At 34.7% G+C, this 23,604-nt stretch overlaps 1 protein-coding gene and 1 pseudogene across 3 annotated transcripts in view; both read left to right on the forward strand.

Annotated features, from left to right (window-relative positions):
* Positions 1-23,604, forward strand: part of Uvrag (UV radiation resistance associated) — a 327,505-nt gene that overhangs the window by 168,942 nt on the left and 134,959 nt on the right. For all 3 annotated transcript variants that reach the window (XM_071616501.1, XM_071616500.1, XM_027942640.2), the window contains exons 8-11: positions 2,863-2,989; positions 17,354-17,438; positions 20,111-20,198; positions 21,315-21,375. In XM_071616501.1, coding sequence (XP_071472602.1) covers positions 2,863-2,989; positions 17,354-17,438; positions 20,111-20,198; positions 21,315-21,375 — 361 coding nt within the window. The remainder of the gene's footprint in view (positions 1-2,862; positions 2,990-17,353; positions 17,439-20,110; positions 20,199-21,314; positions 21,376-23,604) is intronic.
* LOC114098407 (heat shock protein HSP 90-alpha pseudogene) lies at positions 6,283-8,344 on the forward strand (annotated as a pseudogene).

The raw sequence follows: 23,604 nt of genomic DNA on the forward strand, positions 1-23,604 counted from the left end.
ATGATCCATTTTGAGGTAATATTTACAAAAGGTGTAAGGTCTGTATCTAAATTGAATTCTTTGATTGTGATTTTGTTTTCTTTTCATGTGGTTATCCAGTGATTTCAGCATCATTTGGTGAAAAGAATGTTCTTTCTCTATTGAATTGCTTTTGTTACTTTCCCCAAGATCATTGGACTGCATTTGTATGGGTCTGTTTCTGAGTTGTCTATTTCCATTCCATTGATCTTGTTTGTTCTTAATCCTATACTGTCTTGATTACTGCAGCTATACATTAAGTCTTAACGTTGGATACTAATATTTCTCCAACTTTGTTGTTTTCCTTCAATGTTGTGCTAGTTCTTCAGGATCTTTTGCCCTTGTGTAATCAGAATCAGTTTGTTGATAAAATAACTTTTTGAGTTTTTTATTCTGATTGCTTGGAATCTATCAGGTTGGGGAATATTGACATTGTCTTCATATCCATGGACATGATCTATCCATATACGTGGATTTTCTTTTATTTCTTTCATTGGAATTTTGTAGTTTTCATTATAGATTTTGAATATGTTCTTTAGGTTTCTACCAAAGTATTTCATTTCTATGCTAGGATAAAGTTTTTTTTAAAAAATTTTAATTTCAAATTCCAATTGTTCATTGCTGTTACACAGGAAAGCATCAACTTGTGTTTATTAATACTATGTCCTGCAGTCTTGCTGTAATTGCTCATTGGTTCTAGAGGTTATTTTTTTGGGTTTTGGATTTGGGATTTTATTGTTGTTGTTTTTGTTAATACATTGGGATTTCCAAATAGACTAATATATTATTTTTAAACAAATATTTTATTCATTATTTCCCATTCTGTATAAATTTTATTTCCTTGTCTTATCTAGTTTCTTACCAATAATTCTGATATTAGCTCTACTTTAGTTAGTAGACATTTTCTACCAATGGAAGGAGTTCCCCTTTTTTCTAGTTTCTGAAAGGTTTTTTTTTTTTTAATCATGAACAGGTATTGAATTTTGACTCGTGCTCTTTCTACATCTATTGATAAGGATCAGTAGCTTTTTCTTCCTTAGTCTGTTGTTGTGATCAGTTATATTAGTTGTTTTCAAAGCAACTTACATACCTGGAATCAATTCCTTTTGGCTATGGTGTATAATACTTACACATTGTTGGGTTTGATTTGCTAATATTTGTGATATCTTTGTCCAGTTTCGGTGTTAGGATTGTGCTGGCTTCATTCAGTGAAATAGAAAATGCTTCACATTTTCAGAAGAGATTTTAAGGAATAGGTATTGTTTCTTCTTTAAATATTTGGTAGAATTCACCAGTGAAATCAACTATGCCTGGTGCTGTTTTATTAACTGTAATTATTTAAGAAATTAAATGAATGATTAATAAAACAGCACCAGGCTTGCTTACTCCTTCCTTCCCTCTGTCCCTCCTTCCCTCTTTTCTTTTTCCATTCATTCATTTGTTCATTTAGTATATTTTTTCTGCTATTTAAATTGGGCAATTTCTATTGTTCTGCCTTCTAACTAACAGATGGTTTTCTCTATCTCTTCCATTCTGCCTTTGAGCTTAATTTACTGAGGTTTTTGTTCCAGTTATTTTCAGTTCTAAAATTTCCTTTTGGTTCTTATATCTTCTGTTTCTTTACTGAGACTTTTTATATTTTTGTTAATTTCAAGCATGTTTTTAATTATTGAAACATGTTTATGGGGGTTACTTTCATATCTTTGTGAGATGATTGTACCTTTTCTATCATCTTCATGTTGGTATCTATTGATTGTCCTTTTTTATTTGTTTTGACATCATCTGGTTATCAATATGATGATTGATTTTTTTTAAATGGTAACTTGGATATTTTGGATATAATGTTATAAATCTCTGGGTTTTATTTAAACCTTTTGTTTTAGCTGGCTTTTTTTGATGCTGCTGTGGTAGGGAAGGAAGAAGTGCTGTCTCATTATTGCCTGGTGGGTGTAGCTCCCTACTAGGACTCCATTGATACTTTTGGCTGAGTAGAGTATAAGTACCTCATTGCTGCTTTCTACCTGGCCTCCACTGTATCACAGAAAGTAGGGTGCCTCATTAGTGATGGGTAATAGTGAAGGTTCTGATTCTATTAGGCCTGCTTTGACACCATTGCATTGGAGTGAAAGAGGGTTATCTCATTACTACCAGTATGTAGTAGAAGTACAGGCTCCTCGGGTGGTGTTCATTGATTCTCCATGGACTTGTATTTATCAATATATTTATCAATATATATCAATATATTTATCAATATAATTGCGATTAATAGTTCCTTATTGCCTAACAGATACGAAAGCCCTATATGTCTTTCTCTGAAATGAGCTGGGAATTAGAGCACTGTGGTTCAGCTTGGCAAGACTAGAAATCTAATTTTTGTTTCTTTGGATTACCGGTTATGAAGTTTTTATATAAATGAAGTTATTATATTATGTGGCATTTTAAAACTGGCTTCTTTAACATAGCATGATGTTTTCAAGGTTCATCTGTGTTTTAACATGTATTGGTACTTCTACCACTGAGCTACATCCTTAGCCCCTCCATTTTTTTCTTTACTAATAATTTTGTATCTTGTATTACAATATCAGGAAAGGAACCCAAGATATTTTGTAGTGTTTTTGGGCTCTTAGAACCATACCTAGACTTAAGATGTGCTTCTACTCTTATTCTTGGCTTATTTCTATAGTCTTTTCATTAAAATGATAGGGCTGATAATTAAGTTACTTGAGAATTAAGGTTTGATGAATATTAAACCATTATTCATTTGAAACATTGCTAATGAATAATTATTTATAGTCATGAATTTTCTATTCATAAATTTACCTGTGATTTTTTTTTTTTACTTAGAAAAAAGAAAGTGAATGCCTGCAATTAAAAATTTTGGTGCTTCGCAATGAACTGGAAAGACAGAAGAAAGCTTTGGGACGGGAAGTAGCATTACTGCATAAGCAACAAATTGCATTACAGGACAAAGGTGAGTTGAAACCCCATATAAACAGTGTAACTTCCACATTCAGTAGGTTTTCTACATAGGCTCAAATAGTTATCTTTGTATAAATATGTTGATAGGACAATCTTTAATTTTAAAAGTATTTTTGAGGAATTTTGAAGTTGATATACACAGAAGAGTATACAAATTCATACGTACATATGTACAGCTTGAATTTTCACAAAGTGAATGCACCCATCTAAGCAGACCCTTACATCAAGAAACAGCATTGTCAAGACCCCCAAACCTTAGAAGCCTTCACTTCCTCCCTTCCATTCAGTACATCTCCAAACAGATCAACCATTACCCTGACTTATTAAACCAAAGATTGGTTTTACCTAATTTTGAATTTTATAGAAATAAAATCATATGTAGTTGCCTTCTGTTAAGTCTGTTGAGGACCCTCTGTTCTGTTCCATTAATTTGGTTTTCTACCACAGTTTCACTGTTTGAATTTTCTTCATGTTATAATAGGTATTAATATGTGTTAAAGTTCTTAAGCATATTGTTGTTTTTAAGTTCATCTTTGTTATTTTCATCTTTTGCATTTTCATTGAATTTCTACACAGAGAAAAAAAAAGTTTTGCAAGGAGTTAGAGGGAACTGCTTTGAGTATATTTATCAATATAGTTGCGATTAATAGAATCTTTACAATAAATCTGTTGTCCCAAGAAAATGATATATTTCTTTGTTTATTAGATCTTCTTCAGAAAACATTATTGAAATAAAGTAGTTGTTAGTATGTGGATTTTTCTCATGATTAATTGAATTTATTTCTGATTTTTTATATTTTATGGCACTATTGTAAGTATCTTTAAGTTTTATTTTCTACATGTTGCTCCTGTATAGATATATAATTAAATTTTTAAAGTAATACTGATTTTTTATTATATTGCATTTGAAGAAAAATTTACCAGAAGCCTGATCCAAAGATTAGCATTTGTTAATGTTAGAATTCTGACCTTGGAACCATAGTTCTTGCTATGATTATTTATTTGTTATAATTTGATGACACTGTAATCAAATAATTAAATTGTAATTTCATTATAGTTTAACTTTAATTATATTACAAAGATATCAAAATTACAAAAAAAAAAATTGTTGTTGTTTTGATACCAGGAATTGAACACAGAGATGCTTAGCCACTGGGCCACATCCCAGACCTTTTTATTTTTATTTTTTAATATTATTTTTTAGTTGTAGTTGGACACAATGCCTTTATTTCACTTATTTATTTTTGTGTGGTGCTGAGGGTCTCGCATGTGCGAGGTGAGTGCTCTACCACTGAGCCACAACCCCAGCCCTAGCCTTTTTAATATTTTATTTAGAGACAGGGTCTTGCTGAGTTGCTCAGGGCCTAAGTTGCTGAGGCTGACTTTGAACTCATGATTCTCTTGCCTCAGCCTCCTGAGCCACTGGGATTACAAGCATGTGCCACCATGCCTGGCACAAAAATTTTAAACATATTTACTGAAGTCTAATTTACGTACCTATAAGTCACCATTTTAAAGTATATTATTAAGTCTTTTTTAGTTAATTCTCAGGATTGTGCAGTGTTCACAACTCAATATTTAATTTTTGCTAATTTCTTCTGAAAGAAAACTGATACCTATTAGGCTTCATTCCATATTCCCCCTATTTCCAATCCTAAGTGAACACTAATCTATTTTCTGCCTCTATAGATTTACCTATTTTGGGGATCTCACATAAATGGAATTATATACTAAATGGTATTTTTACGACCAACTTCTTTCATTTAGCATATTTTTGAAATTTTCAACCATACTGTAGTATGTATCAGTACTTCTATAAATTTAATAAAGTATTAAATTATATGTACATACTACATTTTATATATCCATTCATCAATTGATCGATATTCGGGTTGTTTTCACTTTTTCACTCTCATGAATAGTGCTGCTATAAAGTGTTTTAGTCCTACTGATGTTGTTAATTTATGGACCATACTTCATACAGCAAGGATATGTATGATATGACAAATTTTTAAACTGAAGTGATCTTAAAAAATAGGAATAAAACAGTTTTATATCATACTTTGGTGGGTTTCTGTACCATTAAATTTCAACCCAAATGCCTTACAAAAGCCTTCTATGGTTCACCTCAACTGGAATACTTGAGCCACACTAAATTTCTTTTAGTTCCTTAAATAAGCTTTGCTATGTCTCATCTGCATTCAGTCCTTTGCTTAAATGCTAAGCATTCACTCTACCTCTAAGCTACATTCCCAGTTTTTATATGTTTTTGAGATAAGTATTAGTTTGTATTTCCCTGAAATATTAGAATCATTAAAAGGTTAGGATCTAGTTGACACTGTTTCCTCGTGTAAGTAGGAGATAGAGAGGTGCTGTTGGATTCACTCTGTGCCCACTGGAGTCTCTGTAGACTGGAATGATCACACCGGGGGAGTGGGAAAGAGGAGGTAGCTGGATGCAGATCATCAAATATATTTATTAGTAGATCCTATATTAAAGTAGATTATAGGGATTGACCTAGTAACCAGAGACATTCTATGATATAGGCACTTGGTTCTGAGTCCAAGAGCTCAATTAGAATATAAAATCACTAATATATGATATCTAATCTTTACTTTGCTACTGATTTTTGTAGACTGACTCTAAAGGAATTATTTAACTTCTGCATCTTTTTAAACATCTGTTCCATAAGGCTAACAGCCCATAATAGTGCTATAGGAATTAATTTTTATAAATATTTTGAAGAAACCAGGTGCCTATTATATATTTTATGTTTTTATTCATAAAAAATCCAATGCAGCAGAATGATTTATTGGAAAGAAGATAGAGAATTTCTGTCCATTTTGCTTACTTGCTGAATGGCCCCATCACTCTGAAGAACTTCATTACTCTCTACACCCATGTTTTCCCTTCCTGTACCTCGGAGATGGTAGTTCTCAACTTGTGATCTAGAGCAACTTCCAGCTGAGTCATGACTGATCTTTTCAGTATTAATGTGTATATATTTTCATTTCTGGAAGATTTTAGTAATTTAACTCATGATATTTAATTAAAAAAATAAAAACAGACTTCCCCTCATTAGGGTCTGAAGTCATAGGACTTTCCCACTAATTAATTCTGTTGTTTTACAGTCTTTTGTCCTAACCCAACCCCCATATCTTTTTGAGAAGCAACACTCTACCAAAATTAGTTTCTGGAAATTTGTTTTTAAAAATGATATGTAAAGTTGCTTTTCAGCATCCTGGTGCTGCTACACTGCAGATCCCATGCAGTAACCCAGCCAAGATGCTGGAGGAGACCCAAACCCAAGACTACCTATGGAGGACGAGAAAGTGAAGACCTTCATCTTCCAAGCAGAGATTGCCTAGTTGATGTTATTGGTCATCAACACTTTCTACTCAAAGAGATCTTCCTGTGGGAGCTGATTTCCAGGTGTCCAGTGCCCTGAACAAAATCAGATATGATAACTTGACAGATCCAGTAAGCTAGACTCTGGGAAGGAGCTGCACATTAATCTCATGCCAAACAAATAAAACCAAACCCTCACGATTGTGGTTACTGGAATTGGAATGACTAAGGCTGACCTGATCTGTAACCTTGGTACTATAGTCATGTGTGGGTCCAAAGCCTTCATGGAGGCTTTGCAGGCTGGTACAGACAGACATCCCATGATTGGCCAGTTCAGTGTCAGCTTTTATTCTGTGTTTCTGGTTACTGAGAAAGTGACTGTGATCACCAAACACAACAATGATAAGCAGTATCCCTAGGAGTCCTCTGCAGGGGGCTCCTTTACTGTCAGTACTGACACAGGGGAACCAGTGGGTGGTGGCGCAAAGATTGTCCTTCATCTGAAAGAAGATCAAATTGAGTACTTGGGGGAAAGAAGAATAAAGGAGATTGTGAAGAACATTCCCAGTTTATTGGCTATCCCATTACTCTCTTTGTGGAAAAGGGACGTGATAAAGAAATCAGTGAAGATGAGGCTAAAGAATACGATAAAAAGGAGGGAAAAGAAAAAGGAGCCTGTGACAAACCTGAAATTGAAGATGTTGATTCTGATGAAGAAGAAGAAAAGAAGGATAGTGACAAGAAGATTAAGGAGAAGTATATCAATTATGAAGAACTCAACAAAACAAAGCCCATTTGGAATAGAAATCCTGATGATATCACTAACCTGGAGTACAGAGAGTTCTATAAGAGCTTGATCAGTGATTGGGAAAATCACTTGGCAGTGAAGCATTTTTCTGTTGAAGGACAGTTGGAATTTAGAGGGTTTTTTGTTGTTGTTGTTGTTTGTCCCAAGATGTGCTCCATTTGACCTCTTTGAAAACAGAAAGAAAAAGAACAACATTAACTTATATGTATGCAAAGTTCTCATCATGGATAACTGTGAGGAGCTAATCCCTGAATATCTGAACTTCATTAGAGGAGTGATGAACTCTGAGGATCTTCTCTATATAGTCTGTGAATTGTTGCAACAAAGCAAAATTTTGAAAGTAATCATTAAGAATTTGGTCAAAAAAAATGCTTAGAACTGTTCGCTGATCTGGCAGAAGATAAAGAGACTCTCAGAGCTGTTACAATACTGCACTGTCTGCTTCAGGGAACGAGATGGTTTCTCTCAAGGACTGTTTCACCAAAATGAAGCAAAACCAGAAACACATCTGCTGTATCCCAGGTGAGATCAAGGACCAGATAGCTGACTCTGCCTGTGTGGAGTGTCTTTGAAGCATGGTTTAGAAGTGATCTCTATGATCAAGCTGATCAATGAGTACTGTGTCCAACAACTCAAGGAATTTGAGGGAAAGACTTTAGTGTCTGTCACCAAAGAGGGCTTAGAGCTTCCAGAGAATGAAGAAGAGAAGAAACAAGAAGGAGAAAAAGACAAGTTTTTTGAAAAACCTCTGCAAGATCATAAAGGACATCTTAGAGAAAAAGGTTGTGTCAAACTGATTGGTGACCTCCTCATGCTGTATCATTACAAGCATCTATGGCTGGACAGCAAACATGGGAAAAAATCATGAAACTCAAGCTCTGTAATCAGCTCAATAATGAGCTACATGGCAGCAAAGAAACACCTGGAGATAAACCCTGACCACTCCATTATTGAGATTTTAAGGCAAAAGGCACAGACTAACAAGAATGACTAGTCTGTGAAAGATCTGGTCACCTTGCTGTATGAAACTATGCTCTGGTCTTCTTACTTTGGTTTGGAATATCCCCAGACCCATGCTAACAGGATGATCAAACTTAGTCTAGGTATTGATGACACCAGTGCCGCTGTAATGGAAGAAATGCCGCTCCTGGAAAGAGACGACGCACATTGAGCACTGAAGAAGTAGACTGAGCTTCTGAAGAACCACTCATACATGTGTTCCCTACTTCCCCTCATTCCTAATATGTTTTTTTTTTTTAATATTGTTTTTTAGTTGTAGTTGGACAAATACATTTATTTTATTTATTTATTTTTATGTGGTGCTGAGGATTGAACCCAGGGCCTTGCACGTGCTAAGAGAGTCTACCGCTGAGCCACAACACCAGCCCTGTCATTCCTGATATGTTTCCATGGAATATTTTTGTTCTTTGTTTTTGATAACATTTATTAAACAGTCTATATGGCATGACATACTACTTAAAGGAGAAATAAGATTTCTTCCTATTTTTAAGTGATACTATGATATTTTAGGCACTAAAGTAGAGATAGTAATGCTTTTTCTAGTTTCATGCTGGCTTATTTTAACAGGTTGAGATGTTTGTTCTAAGACATGTAACCTATCGTTAACTTTGTAATCCAAAGTATTTGCTACCAAGTTGTATCCCTAAGTAGACCATACCAAATATTTTGTCCCTGAAGTGTTCTACTATAGACCTCAATGTTTAAAAGAAAAATATTTGTTAAAATGGCTTGAGTTTCATCTTGTTATGATCGACGTTTTAAACTTTCTGTCCCTTGTAGTTACCCACTGTGCATGTACGTCCTCTAGAACCAAGTATTTAAACTGAAATAATCTGCTGGGAGAAACTCTCCAGGACTTGTTTTCCAAAGAAATATATTTAGAGGAACAAAACTATAAACCTCCCTAGGTGTTTTACAAAGCCTTTCAAAAAGTAGCTCATAAAAATAAATAAATAAAAGTAAAGCTTGTGAACGAAAATGTAGTACTCAAGTCAACAGTCAGCTTTCAAGAGTAATAAATACAGATGAGTTTTAAAAATTATATATAACACTGTTCTTAAGAAAATGTATTCAGTAGAATCTAGGGCTCTCATAAACAATGCTGAGTGGTACCTAGAAAGCATTGTTAATTTTACAAAAGCACAATTCTTCCATCTGTATAGGAAGAAGCTACTTTTAATACAATTGGTTTCTTGATAATTAGAATAACACATATGCGTTAGAACATTCGTAAAGATTATCATATTTGATCCTCAAAACATCCCTGAAAGCTAAGTAGGGCAAATGTTGGTACCTTCATTTTATCTATGAGGTACTGCAAAGTAAATGACTTGGCCAGAAACACACAGAAAATTGGGAGCAATGATGAGATATGGACCCACTTCAACTTCAAGTTCTGGGTTTTGACTTCAAGTTCTGTGCTTTTCTCGGTATTTCATTTCACCTAAAACCTTGAAAAGTACATTCATTTGAATCCCACATAAATTCTGTGAAACAGCTCTTACTGAACTCCTGTAACATGCCAGATATTTTAGATGTTAAAATAGTCCTTGCCAGGTGTGGTGGTGCTTGCCTATAATCCCAGCAGCTAGGAAGGCTAAGGCAGGAAAATCATGATTTCAAAGCCAGCCTCAGCAAAAGCAGGATGCTAAGCAACTCAGTGAGACCCTGTCTCTAAATAAAATATAAAATAGGGCTGGGGATGTGGCTTAGTGGTCGAATGCCCCCGAATTCATTCTGGTTACCCCTCCCCCCACCAAATAGTCCTAGAAGATGATTCTTACTCCCTTTTCCCAAATGAGAAAAACTGGAACTCAAATACTTCCCAATATTACAATCAAGTGATAGATACAGATTCAAATAAAGTTTCTCTGATCCTAAAGCCTTTCTTGTTTCCACCAAATAAGATTATTGTTCTTTCTTTAGTATGTCTGACTTGTAAACTGACAATTTATTATGTTTCCATCTGGCCCATGGACCAAGAGCTAGAGAACCTTTTCTGCTTTATTCCTTTTCATTCTAGGAAATAATGATTAAGTGAATTTTCCCCAAAGATTCCTTTGGTTTGTTAGCACTTAAGATCTGCCATTTTCTGTTTGTCCTTAAGACAATCCATTCAACCTTTCTGGGCAGTTGGAGGGAATGTCCTGTTAGAATTCCCTAACCATATTCTTCTCCTATTAGATTTTCCAGTTCCCTTTGGTAAGGGACAATCAAAAGCAAACACATTGTTTTGATGACATAGAGTATAGAAGAGATCAGATATGTCAGGTTTCATTGCTCAGATTTAGGAAAATACATTCCTCTTAATAATTTCAGTGAATCAGAAGTGATGGTCAAAATATGAAATGCTTTATATGAAATTCCCAATTTGACAAATTGACACTTTCTTAAAAAAAAAAGAATCATAAAGTGTATTTGAGTTAATACTTAAGTTTCTTTCAAAAAGCCATAGGTTTCTATTTTAACTTATGAAGATGTTATTAAGCATCATATTAACAGTTTTCTCCTTCACTTAGGTTGTAAGGTTTTTTAATGAAAAATACTTCTCACAATTTTTAACTCTAGCTATACTTACTAGAAATAGTGGCAGAATTTAAACTTTATTGATCTGAATATGTTTTAATTGTTATAGTCATCTTATAGAAATTCCTAAATACATTTCCTTAAAATTTATTAATATTTGCCTTTCAAAAATTTCTAGACCTGAAAGCAGTATTTCTCTAGGATTTGCATCATTAACATTTTCTTACTTTTGAGTGTTAGCACTGAATGCCGCTTGTGAGAGTTTGTGATGGTGGAGCATGGGGAGGAACAGAGGGATCCTGAGCAAAGTTTGCATTTTATTTTATAAATGAATAAATTTCTATACATTTGTAATGATTTATTCTAGTAATGCCTTCACTGGATGTAAGAAAGGCAGACTGTCATATTTAAATCTCCTTCTCCAGTGGAAGGTACAGATGTATAGATATATGTCACTTGACATATTTTGGTTTGTTGTAATATTTTTTCCATTTACTCCTTAAAAGCACAGGAAGTGGTATTTCCAAATATGCATTTATAATTTGATGGTTCAACATTCAGGTAAAAAGATACCATAAGGTATGAAAAGGAAGTGGAACAACAACTGATTTGTTCAAGTGTGTGTATGCACACGTGCATGCTTGTGGACGCCTTGTCAGTTCATTTACTCATCATTTATGTAACACTTAAAAAGAGCTAGAAACTATGTGAGATGTTAGAATCATGAGAGATGTGATAAGTATGTGACAGAGATATATAAAAGGTATTATGTAAGAATATACAGAAGGTCTGCATCTGAAAAATCAGAAGTCCAGGTGAAAGTGACATGCTGAGTCAGTAAGAATATGTAGTAGATACTTAGGTGGGGGAAAGGTGAGACCTTACAGGTGTAGGGAGCACTTTATACACAAGCCAAGAAAGTAGAATAGGGAATTCCTTAAGCAATTCCAATAAAGGAAAGTAGTTTCTTAATTTAAGGTAGTTCCTTCCACTAAGGATTTGAGAAGTGTCCATAGAAGAGACTAGAGTAGTGTTTTCAGTTGGCTTTTCCACCACTGTGACCAAAAGATCTGACAGAACAACTGTAGAGGAGTTAAAGTGTATTTGGCATTCACTGTTTCAGAGGTCTCAGACATAGGCCAGCTTCATTGCTCTGGGCTGGAGATGAGGCAAAACATCATGGCAGATGTAGAATTTCAATCCAAATCTGATTCCTAAGTCCATGGGCTTTCTAATTTAAGTGCACTGCCCCCATATGATTAACCTATTAAGAACTAAAATTAGCTCTGATTTCAGCAGTCAAGCCATTTGTATCGAAGTGTAAATGGTATCAATTGCTTCCCATTGCCTGTTACAAGGAAATTTAGCACTTATTGAAAGGGAGGAAAAATATTCTCTTAATATTAGATCTTGAGAGAGATTAGCACACAGTTAATTATGTACACCATATTCAATATCAGAATGAAATACAGTTCATTGTAATTTTGTAAGTCATAGTGAGAAATATCTATTAGCCCTTAAGAAGGGCAGTGTCATAAATAATAATACAAAAAGGCAATTTGTGGAAGAGAAGCTAAAGAATTCCAAATATATTGCTTTTTGGTGATCTGACTTAATTTGGAAAACCCAGAAAATCATAGTTTATTAGCTTTAACTGTAACTTTGACAGAAGCTGGCCATTGGTGAGAGAGAACTTGAAAAGTCTTGTGTTTTCTTTTGTTGGTAGAAGCAACATTCATGTTCTTGGTGATTAGATTTACAGGAGCCAATGCTGACATTGGCTTATTAAAATTATAACATCTGACTTGTGTTCCTGCTAAATAAATAGGCCATCTTTCTTAGCAGAGTGAAACATTGGTGTATGCTTGGGCAGGGACAAGAATTTCAGAAAGCAGTTTTGGAAGATGGTGAGCCAGGCACATGCATTCACTGTTTTTCTCTCCCAAAGACCCATTGACACAATAAAGATAACATGCATAAAGGATAAATCAACGGTGATGGTGAAAACAAAAGAGTACCATCAGACTCACAAAGATTTTGACACAGTTCTCAAAGTTGTAAAGTAGATAGGACTGTGGAGGAATAAACTAGAGTAGAGAAAAATGCAGCCAGAACAGAAATGGAAAAGGCTACAGTGAGAGTTCCTGACATGGAGAGCACTCAGAGACTTCAAGCTTAGAATTTTCAAGTGTAGAGATCAGGAACTAACTATGGCAGTGATCAGAGTATTGGACCTACTGGGCCATTCTCTTTCTTCTGTGTATCTGGAGTAATTCCCTATAACAACAAGCTTTAGCTGATTTGTAAACATAATTGATTCTTAACCTGGTTAGGCCCCATGGTCTAAGTGTTTGGAATGGTAGAATGGTAGAGCAGATCCTAAAGTGACTGTGAACTTTTATTACCGACCTAGAGAAAGACATAAAAGACAGCTGTACTTAGGAGTGAAATACCCTAAAATAATACAACCCCAAAGCAAAATTCTCTTTATTTGATATTCAGTTTAAAATAAAGGTACTACCTTCTCTCAACACATATATCCTAAAAGGAAGCTTGATCGTCTGCTTCAAAGAAACTATAACAGTTGTCTATACTAAAACTATCTAATCATTCATTCATGAATTAGAAGGGAGAGGCAAGGGTCATCAGATTATTGAAGAAAACAGCATGAATGGGATGAAGTTGAAAAAATAGAGTAGCTTGACCCAAAAGGAACAAAAAAATTAAAAATAAAAAGAACAAAGAAGAGCTTTTAAAAAGTATCCTTAGAATTGACTTCCAGCCTTTTCCTGGGACATAGGAAACTGTATAAGGTCATAACTTTTCATGAAACTATCTGAGAAATGGGTCTCAGGGCAGCCACATAGCCCAATGTGTAAGGAAAGACACGCACCTCCAATGAGAAAGGATATGAGTACTGATCACGAACGGCAGAGCACTGGAAGAAGTTAGGACCACTGAATAAGAAGATAAAATAATTCAACTAAAGCTTTTAACAAGTAGTTATGGTCAAATGTGGGCTAGTATGAAACCCTAGCAATTATAAGGCAGTTCACACTTGCTACACAACTTCTGCATGGTCCTCCATTCCATATTCAGAAGGAAGGTTGTAGGCAGGGCAGTTAATCCAAGGTTTACATCTGGAAGAGGGGAGCAGATACTATTGCAGGAAAAGCATAGTCCTTCTCTAAGAACAAAAGCATTAAACTTCTTGTGGTTAGTTGAAAAATAGCCAAATGCATAATTATAATTAGAAACTCTAATACCCATCTCTCAGTAATTGATAGAACAGATAGAAAATTACCAAGAATAAAAGACTTCAAAAACACTCTCAAATTACCACTCCCCTGAACTCTACCAGAATATACTTTTTTCTCAAGTATACTTGGAACATTCTTTTAGACCATATTTGGTATCATAGAACTTGTTAACAAATACAAAATAATTGAAATCATACAAAGCATGTTCTCTCACCAAAACAGAAATAAGCTAGAAATCACTAATTCAAAGATATCTAGCAAATTTCAAATACTTAGAAATTACCCAACATACCATATTAACTCATGAAACTGTTACATATGAACATGTGAAGGGATGCAAGCTTAGAGGAAAGTTAAACATTTGAAACTTGCATTAGGAAAGAAAGATCTTCAATCAATAATCAATAACATAAAACTAGAAAATAAATCAGAATGAAGGGGAAAAAATGAAGGATAGAATTCTCTGAAATTGAGAACAGAAAGAGTAGAGGATATCAATAAAACCAAAAGATAGTTGTTTGAAAAGATTATTAAAATAACCTATAGTCAGACTGAACAAGTTGAAAGAAAGCCAGCACAAATTACCAATATCAGGAATGGTAAGGAGAATCATTACAGAAAGTAAGATGTTAATAAAGTAGTTATTTCAAAAAACAATATGGTAGCATGTCACAAGGACACTGGAGCCTATATATTTACTATATATAAAATAATTATATATAGTAATGAATTATAAATCATTGAAAAATAAAGAAGAATCCATGATTCTTCACTGGTAATAGTTAAGGGAAAAGGTAGAAAGACTCTTGCTTAGAGAAGAAAGCTGAGTGCAACTAATAAATATGGAGGTTGTGCTGGAGTTGGGCATTATTTTGCAACTGTGTAGGAAAGATTGATTCCAGCAAAAATCACAGATAAATGCTAAATCTAGGAAGAACTTTAGATGAGAAGCAGGAGATGTGTGTGTGTGTGTGTGTGTGTGTGTGTGTGTGTGTATTTAGATTCACTTTTTCTTTTTTTTTGGTGGTGATGGTGGGGATTGAACCCACTTTAACATCATTGCTTCCAGCTGTGACATCTTAGAAGGACACAATATCAAACACCCTCCATAGAGACATCATTTCCACGGTAGTATTTTTCCTTTTAGAATTTAAGTTGAGTTTTCTGAGGTATCTTCATATATTTAGTTTTTATCTGCCTGAGCCTAACCCCAACTTAATTCAGTTTTATTACAGAACTCAACCTATAACCAGTGAACTGTATTCCTTTAAACAGAAAAGTGAACTTGATATGTGTTGGAGGGATGATACCAGTGTGATTTCTAAGTCCTTGAATCTGATGAAGCCTATGGAAAATTATAGCCTCTCCAGTGACCCTTTTTTGGATTTGGATCTGCTCTTTTTATTTGAAAATCATTTCAGACTTACAGAAAATTTACAAGGAAAAGAATACAGAGAACACCTATAGTTTTCATCCACATTTATCTTTTGTTGACATATTAACCTGTTAGCTACTTAGAAATTATATTTAATTTTCTTTTCTACCACATTTGCAAGGATTTTACCATTTTCAAAATTGAGGAAAATACATGTATATGTATTTTGAAGCCCATTCTCTCTTGGATCCCTATTTGTGGTTTTGCTACCACTGTTAGAGTTGAGGCAGCCTAATGTATTTGGGATGAAGGGTAATACTGCAGATTTTTATACTGGTGGAAGAATTCACAGACTAGTTTGTTGAAAGTATGTAGGTGTGGGTGTCAACCTAAATGCTTAAAAAGTCATTACGGTAAAGGTCTAGGAGGGATTATAGTAAGGGCTAAAGAAGATAAGTGGTGGTCCTTGATTAAGTTGTGTTCAGGGGCAGTTTTCTATTTACTGAACTTTAAAGTTGAGAAATGAGAAGAGTGTTTAGAAATGTGATACAACTGCTTAAGTTGGTGGATTTAGTGTTAAGATTTTGTTTTAGTCAGCTTTTTTGCTGCTGTGACTAAATGACCTGACCAGAGCAATTGTAGAGGAAGAAAAGTTTATTTGGAGGCTCACCATTTCAGAGGTCTCAATCCACAGACAGCAGGCTCCATTCCTCAGGGCTTGAGGTGAGGCAGAACATCATGGTGGAAGAGTGTAGTGGAGGGAAGCAGCTCACATGATGATCAGAAATCAGGGAGACACTCCACTTGGCAGATTCAAAGTATATACTCCAAAGTCACGCCTCCAATGCCCCACTTCCTCCAGCCACACCCTGCCTGCCTTCTGTTTCCACTCAGTTAATCCATATCAGGGGATTAATTCAGTAATTGGGTTAAGGCTGTCACAACCCAATCATTTCTCCTCTGAACTTTTTGCATTATCTCACAAGTGAGCTTTTGGGGGAAACCTCACATTCAAACTATAACAGGTCCAAACTGTGTATTTTGGTCAATTATCCAATTTTCTTTTTTCTCTGTAAAAATAGGAGGTATGCAGAGAGTTGAGGATCTTTTTCTTATTGGGTCACAGTTCACAAAATTAAACTCCTTTGTAAAATATAAAACATATTGTGTTACGATCTAAGTGTGTTTCTCTGTGCTTGAGGACCTCCTAAGTTGTAATCAACCCTAGACTGTCAAGAATGTAAGAGGCCCTCATTTTTTCAGAGTAGGAAGATATAAAAGGATTTTATGATTACAAAAATAGAGGTTCCAAAAACTGATATAAACACAACATTCCGAGATATAAACAGAAATTTTAATCATTAAAAATCTAAAGCAAACACTTAAAGGCAATTAAATATTCTGTAATGGGATTGGGATATGAAGGTAGCAGATAAAATGTGGAATCTTCCTATAATTCACATCTATGGAGCTAAATTTTATATAGGCATGACTTTGGACTGTCAACATGTAAGAATGCTCATGACATAATATTGAAAATTCAGAACACATATTTCCTATAGCCTGTGATTCTCACTAAAACTATTTGTATTAAAAGCAAGATGAAAGTTCATGGAAACTACTAATATTTATGAACTGTATTATAGTAATTAAAATGCAAGTAATTTTTCCTGTTCTACATTTTGTATTTTCAGTAATGTTCTTATATAGTATTTATGGCTGGAAAGAAATTAACCACTCTCTTTTTAAGTGAAGCCTGAATTTTGAGATCTTATCCAAGTTTCTTGTTCATCAGTCCAGAAATTATGGATAGAGATTTTTAGACCCCCTGCTAGGTTCTTGCTAGGGGCTAGACTTAGGTGAAAATTGCAGACATCTATGCCCAGCCTGCTTTGCCTTCTCATTCTTTTTATTTCGCTCTCACTGTCAGGGGACTGGACTCTACCTGTGTGGTTGTGGTTGCATAGTCCTATCTGCAGTGTTATATCTGGACTTGTCTCCCTTCATCTCTCTTTCTAGGAAGCGCGTTTTCAACTGAGCACCTCAAGCTTCAGCTCCAGAAGGAATCCCTAAATGAGTTGAGGAAAGAGTGCACTGCAAAAAGGTAAATTCAACACTGAGAAAAATTGCTATGAGGGTTGAGTTTATCAGAGATATGACACTGTTCTAAATTCCCTGGGCCACAGTACCATGGCATAATATTTGAATCTTCTTCCTGTCATCTATATACAGCTTAGCTTGTAGTTTTTTTCTTTAATAGTTTCTTCTGTCCCACTCCTGCTTCTTGATAATTCATTTGGTTTACCTCAGCAGCACTTTGAAAATTTCTCTACCCTTGATTTCTCTACCTTTATAGTCATCCCTCCATGATGCTCTCAGACTTCTCTTCTTAAAATACTATTTTTAACATTTTTTTCTTCTTTCTATAGTGAATCTTTTCCTCATTTTTCACATAGGCTCCAGTCACTTGTCATTATACAACTACAGTTAATTTTAGGTGCTCCCTAACATAGAAAGATGCTAATAGTTTTTCCCAACATATTTCATGATTAATTCATTGCCACCTCACTTCCTTTGTTCATCTTGACTCACTTTCCTGGAGTCTTTCCATCCTGCACTTTTCTCTGAAAAACCTTAACAATTGAATATTCAAGAATATTAAGACCAGGAAAAAAACATAGACACCATCTATCCTAATCCTCAAATTTGCAGAGAGGAAAGCAACTCTGGGAACTCACTTGTCCAGCTCACTAGCAAAGCCAGAACTAGATCCCATTACATCTTCAGTGCTGTTTATATAAGAGGAGAAACAGTTCTTTTCCTACTCTCACATATAACATTTAATGCCAGATTCTCCAGCAAATGCCAACAGGTATCCTATGATTTAATACCATTCTTATACTATCTGCCTGAAGATGTAATTATCTATACTCAGTTCCCAAGACCCCCCCCCACCCCGCAATTAGATACTAATCACAAGACCCAGACTGTGACCTGTGATTCTAAATTAACTGGGTTCCCACAGACCCCTCCTCTGGTTTGATTAATTTGTAATTTACTAGAGTGGCTCACAGAACTCAGGGAAACACTTAGGTTTACTGATTTGTTATAAAGGTTATTACAGATGATACAAATGAACAGGCAGATAGGAGAGAGGCATTGGGCAAGGTATGAGGGAAGTTCTATGCCTACTCTGGTATGCCATTCCTCAGGGTACCTCCACAATTTAGAAACTTATCATACCTTGCTCAAAAGTTTTAAAGCACTCAATTTCCAGCCTTGATCTCCTTCGTCATCATCTTAAGAGATTGGTGGGTAGGACTGAAAATTCCAGCCCCCTAATTAATTGATCTTTTTAGTGACCAGTTCTATCCTTAGGTGACCCTAAGTCACCTCATTGTCATAAGCTTAGGTATGATCAGTGTGGGCTTAAATGAATAACAAAACAATACTCCTATCACTTAGGAAATTCCTAGGGTTTTAGGTGTTCTATGATTGGGACCTAGAACAAAGGCCATATGTATTTCATACTATATCAAAGTGTTCCTCACCTTTTCCATTCTATACCTTTTCCATTTCACTTTGACCTATAGTTTCTTCTACATTATTTTGGTTCTTAAATTTTTGATGTCTTTTAATTGAGCAGGTAATTTATTCTATGAGTATTTTATGTTGGTCATATTTGTGTGTGTGTATGTGCATGTGTGTGTGTTTTTTGCTGGAGATGGATCCCAAGGTCTCCTACATGCAAGCACTCTAGCATTGAACTACCTCCCCAGCCCTGGTGGTCATATTTCTTAGTTAAAGAAAAGAGCTGGGTCGTTCATGCTACAGCTGTTTGCTTATTTGTTCTTTGTTACTTTTCTAACATTGTAATAGGATGAAGAATAGTTTTTGTTCTTGTTGTTGTTGTTTGTTTTCTGAGAAGCACCATATGGATCTTTCCTGAAATCAATTGGCCTCATTAAATAATGTCTACAAAACCTTGCTTAGTTTACTCAGCCCCTTTAAACCTTGTTTCCTTATTTATAAATGGGCATCATAATATCAACCTACTAAAGTTGTTGAAATAATTAAATAAAGCCATTTGTATAGCTCTAGGTACTCAGTGAATTGTTATTTGTGCACTTTACATTCCTTAGCATGGTGCTGGGCATACACTATAGCCCTCATTTTGTAGTTAGCTTAATTGATATTAGAGAGAGTTCAGGGTATTATTTGTACCTCTACTTTTTAATTTTCTGTGGCCTATAGACCATTTAATCTTTTTCTGCATTAACTGTGTAGAATAAATGTTTAAAAAGCATGCATACATGTTTTTTTTTAATGTTTCTGGTACATATTATACAGAATAGTATATTTTATTGTGACATATTGGTACATGCACATAATGTAATTTGAGTAATTTCATTTGCCAGTCCCTCTCCTTGCCCTCCCCTCCAACCTCCTCCTAATTCTCTTCCTCTATCTTCATGGTCTCCGTTCTGTCTTTTTGAAATCCCTTTTTTTCTCTCTAGCCTACACATACAAGAGAAAACATGAGCCTAGTTTATTTTGCTCAACATGATGCTCTTTAGATTCATCTGTTTTGCTGCAAATAACTTCATTCTCCTCTTCCTCCTCCTCTTTAAGACGAATAAACTCCATTGTGTTATATATTCCCACATTTTCTTTATCCTTTCATCTATTGACAGACACCTGGGTTGGTTCTGTAACTTGTCTATTGTGAATTGCAATCACATTTTCTAATAAGTACTTGTTTTCTTTCCTCATTAGAGAACTCTTTCTGAAGACTAATGCTCAGTTGACAATTCGTTGTAGGCAGTTACTTTCTGAGCTTTCCTACATTTACCCTATTGATTTGGTAAGTTTCATATTTTCTGAAAAGATTTATCTTTTTGAAAAGATGATCTCCATTTGAAGTTTGCTCTCAATGAAAAGCTCATTAGTCTTAATCCCATATGCTCCCTTATGGCTCATTCAGGAGCTAGTATCTGTTTTAAATGTAAATTAATACTTAGTTGGCATTAGCATCTGCTGTTTAATTTTTTTTTAATATCATTTTGGTTGTGAGATGGGATTCATCATAGAAAAATGCCTTTTTGTTTCTTTATACTCTTTTTAGTTAACCAGATTATCCACTACTACCATTTCTGTTATCTACCTACAGATGCATGTACAGTGCCTCAAAAATATAATTGCTAATTCATTTATATTTATTGGTGTTCATTAAGATATTCCTGGGGTGACTGGATGTTACATTTTTAATTAGCTTCTTAAATTATTTTATCTAAAACTAATTAGATAAGTTGTGCTGAGGATCGAACCCAGCGCCTTACATGTGTTGAGCGAGCACTCCACTGCTGAGCCACAACCCCAGCCCCAGATTCCTTTTTTGTAAAACTGAATCTTTTAGATTTGATAGTTCTCAATGAAAATTGATGTAAAAGACTAATTTTCAGAGAAAACGACAAACAGGATTTGAACTTGCTCACAGAATCTTGTTAAATCATTTATAGATAAGAATCAGTTGGAAAATATTTTTATGATAATAATATTTCATGGTTTTCCCTAGACATGATGTCTTAAACATTTTTATTATAGAAAATTTTAAGTATGTATAACTAGGGGCTGGGGATGTGGCTCAAGCGGTAGCGCGCTTGCCTGGCATGCGTGCGGCCCAAGTTCGATCCTCAGCACCACATACAAAACAAAGATGTTGTGTCTGCCGATAACTAAAAAAAATAAATAAATATTAAAAATTCTCTCTCTTTCTCTCTCCCTCTCTCACTAAAAAAAAAAGTATGTATAACTACAGGAAGATAGAATATTGAATCATCATGTCTCATCACCCTGTTTCAACAAATATAATAATATTTAGAGTCTAAGACTGCATTATATCTAAGTCAACTGTGACCTGCTAAAGTTTCTTTGCTTTATATATAAAAAAATTAATTTCATTTTTTGGTTAAATTCACAGAATGAGCATAAGGATTATTTTGTATGCGGTGTCAAGTTACCTAATTCTGAGGATTTCCAAGGTACTTTATTTCTATTTTACTTCTAAAGATTTGGTGTATATAATATATGAGGATAGAGATATCTTGAAATGTTGTTTGCTTGGCCCTTTGTCCATAAGTGTTTTTGCACCTTCTGTCTCCTCCCACTTAGAAGAATGTAGGTCATATTCACTAATAGAAGATATAACAGAATATTTGGTTTAATTTTGGAAAACTAATTATTGTAACTTGCATTTGAAATTTAAAACAAATCATTTTTAAATGAGCTTTAAGCAAATCAGGGAATTGGGTTCTTAAGAATACAAATAATCTCCCTACCCTGTTGATTTGATTTTCATGAAAAATTGTATGTGGTTGGCAGCAGAAGAAAAGCAAACATTTATCTGTACTTTTTTTTTTTTTTACAAAGCTCTATTCTACTAACCTGAAAAGTATTACAAATTTAATTTTGTGACATTCCTGCTATCATAGGTTTAATTTGTTGTACTATCATTTCTCTCCTTTTACACACAGGTGTTATGGAATATGATTTACAATAATTCCTACATTTTAAAATCTTTTCTGTTTTCTAATCTCCCCAACTATTCCAAGGAAAAAAGATTCTCAAAATGGTTTCTTTTCCCTTAGTATAAATGATGCCTTGAGACCTACTAAATATCTTTATAAATTATTCTCAGAGCTAACATATTAAACCTGTTTGGGTAGTTAGTTATACAAGAAGGGAGCATTACTAGTTTTGATCAGGATTTTCTTCCATTTCCCTTTAAAGACACTATTAATATTTGTGGTCCTTGAACATTTAAGACTGTTTTAATTTATTATCCTCTTCAGCCTTTACAAGAGGTAGTTGGGTCATGATGTAAAGAGAGTGGTAAACCAAGAGTTGGAAAACCTTTGTTCAACTCCTGATTCCCCTTCCATGAAACCATGTAGTTTGGAGGAAATCTTGTATGTAACCTTTGAGTTGATTTCCTAATCAATGGTATAAGGATATTATATCCTACCTGTCTTACATATTTGTAAAAATTGAGATATACCAGTATTTGTAAAAGCATGAGATTTTGCTTTATATTAATCCTCACAAAACCAAAGGAAGCCTATAAGGAAAGTGGTATTCAGTGACTTGTTCAAGATTACAGAGCTAGGTGGTGATAGAGCTAAGATTTATCTGGTTGCCATTGTTGCCTTCAGATTTCTATAGGTCCCACAAAATGTGCTTTGGTATTAATTTTGGGCACAGTTGTGGCTTCTTGAAGCTATTGGCACATCATTTTCCTCATTCATTCATTGAAAAAATAATTTGTTGAACACCTATATGGCAGGCACTGTGCTGAATTTTGAGGATATAATAATGAAAAAGCAAATCTCTCCTTTCATGGAGCATACAGCCTATTGAAACAGACCAATGAATAGGAAAATAAGAATTAATAAGCATTTAATCAAGGGATATATTATCTTAAAGAATGAAGAAACCCCCTTTAAATAAAGCAATCAGAGAAGACCTCTCTGAAGAGAAACATTTAACAGAAATCTTAAAGACTAAAAGGAGCCACTATACTACAGCTTGGGGTATTCCTAGAACAGAGAGCATTAAGTTCAAAAGTCATGATGGAGGAGGCATGAGTTTGACATACCTGAAAAAGTTTGAAAAAGACCCCGGGCCACGGGTATGGGAGAAAAGATTTTCGTTTAGGTAAATCATGTAATCTCGCAGCTTAATTTCTTTACCTGTAAAATGAGGTCATGTTTATATTTTTAATCCATTGTGATGATGGGATGAGATCACATTAGAAAGAACTTCTCAGATAGGAGGTATGCAATAAATATAATGGAATTCATTGAAAAGTAGAGAGAAAGGAAAGGAATGAAGGAAAGATCAAACCATCTAGATCTACGTGGCCAGAACACAGTGAACAAGGCAAAGAGTTCTGTTAGCGCTGGAAGGAGGGGTCATCCAGGACCTGGAGGTCACACTAAAGAAGTTCCATTTTATTTTCAATGAAGTGGGCAACGCCTGCAGGTTTCAAGAAGGAGAATGATGTGAGCTGAGCAATGCTTGTAACAGTCATTCTGACTGTTAAATACAGAATTATTTGAAGAAGTAGTAAAAGTAGTAAGGGAAGCGGAAGAGCAGTAGTGGTGGTCTGTTAACTTTAATCTACTGGTGGTGGGGAGGGTCTTGGTTCTATTTTCCTTTTCTTTCAAGTGCCTTGTTTCCTAGTTTTTCATAGCTTTTATACTACATTTAGA

Source organism: Marmota flaviventris, chromosome 9, assembly GCF_047511675.1.
Source record: "Marmota flaviventris isolate mMarFla1 chromosome 9, mMarFla1.hap1, whole genome shotgun sequence".
NCBI lineage: Eukaryota > Metazoa > Chordata > Mammalia > Rodentia > Sciuridae > Marmota > Marmota flaviventris.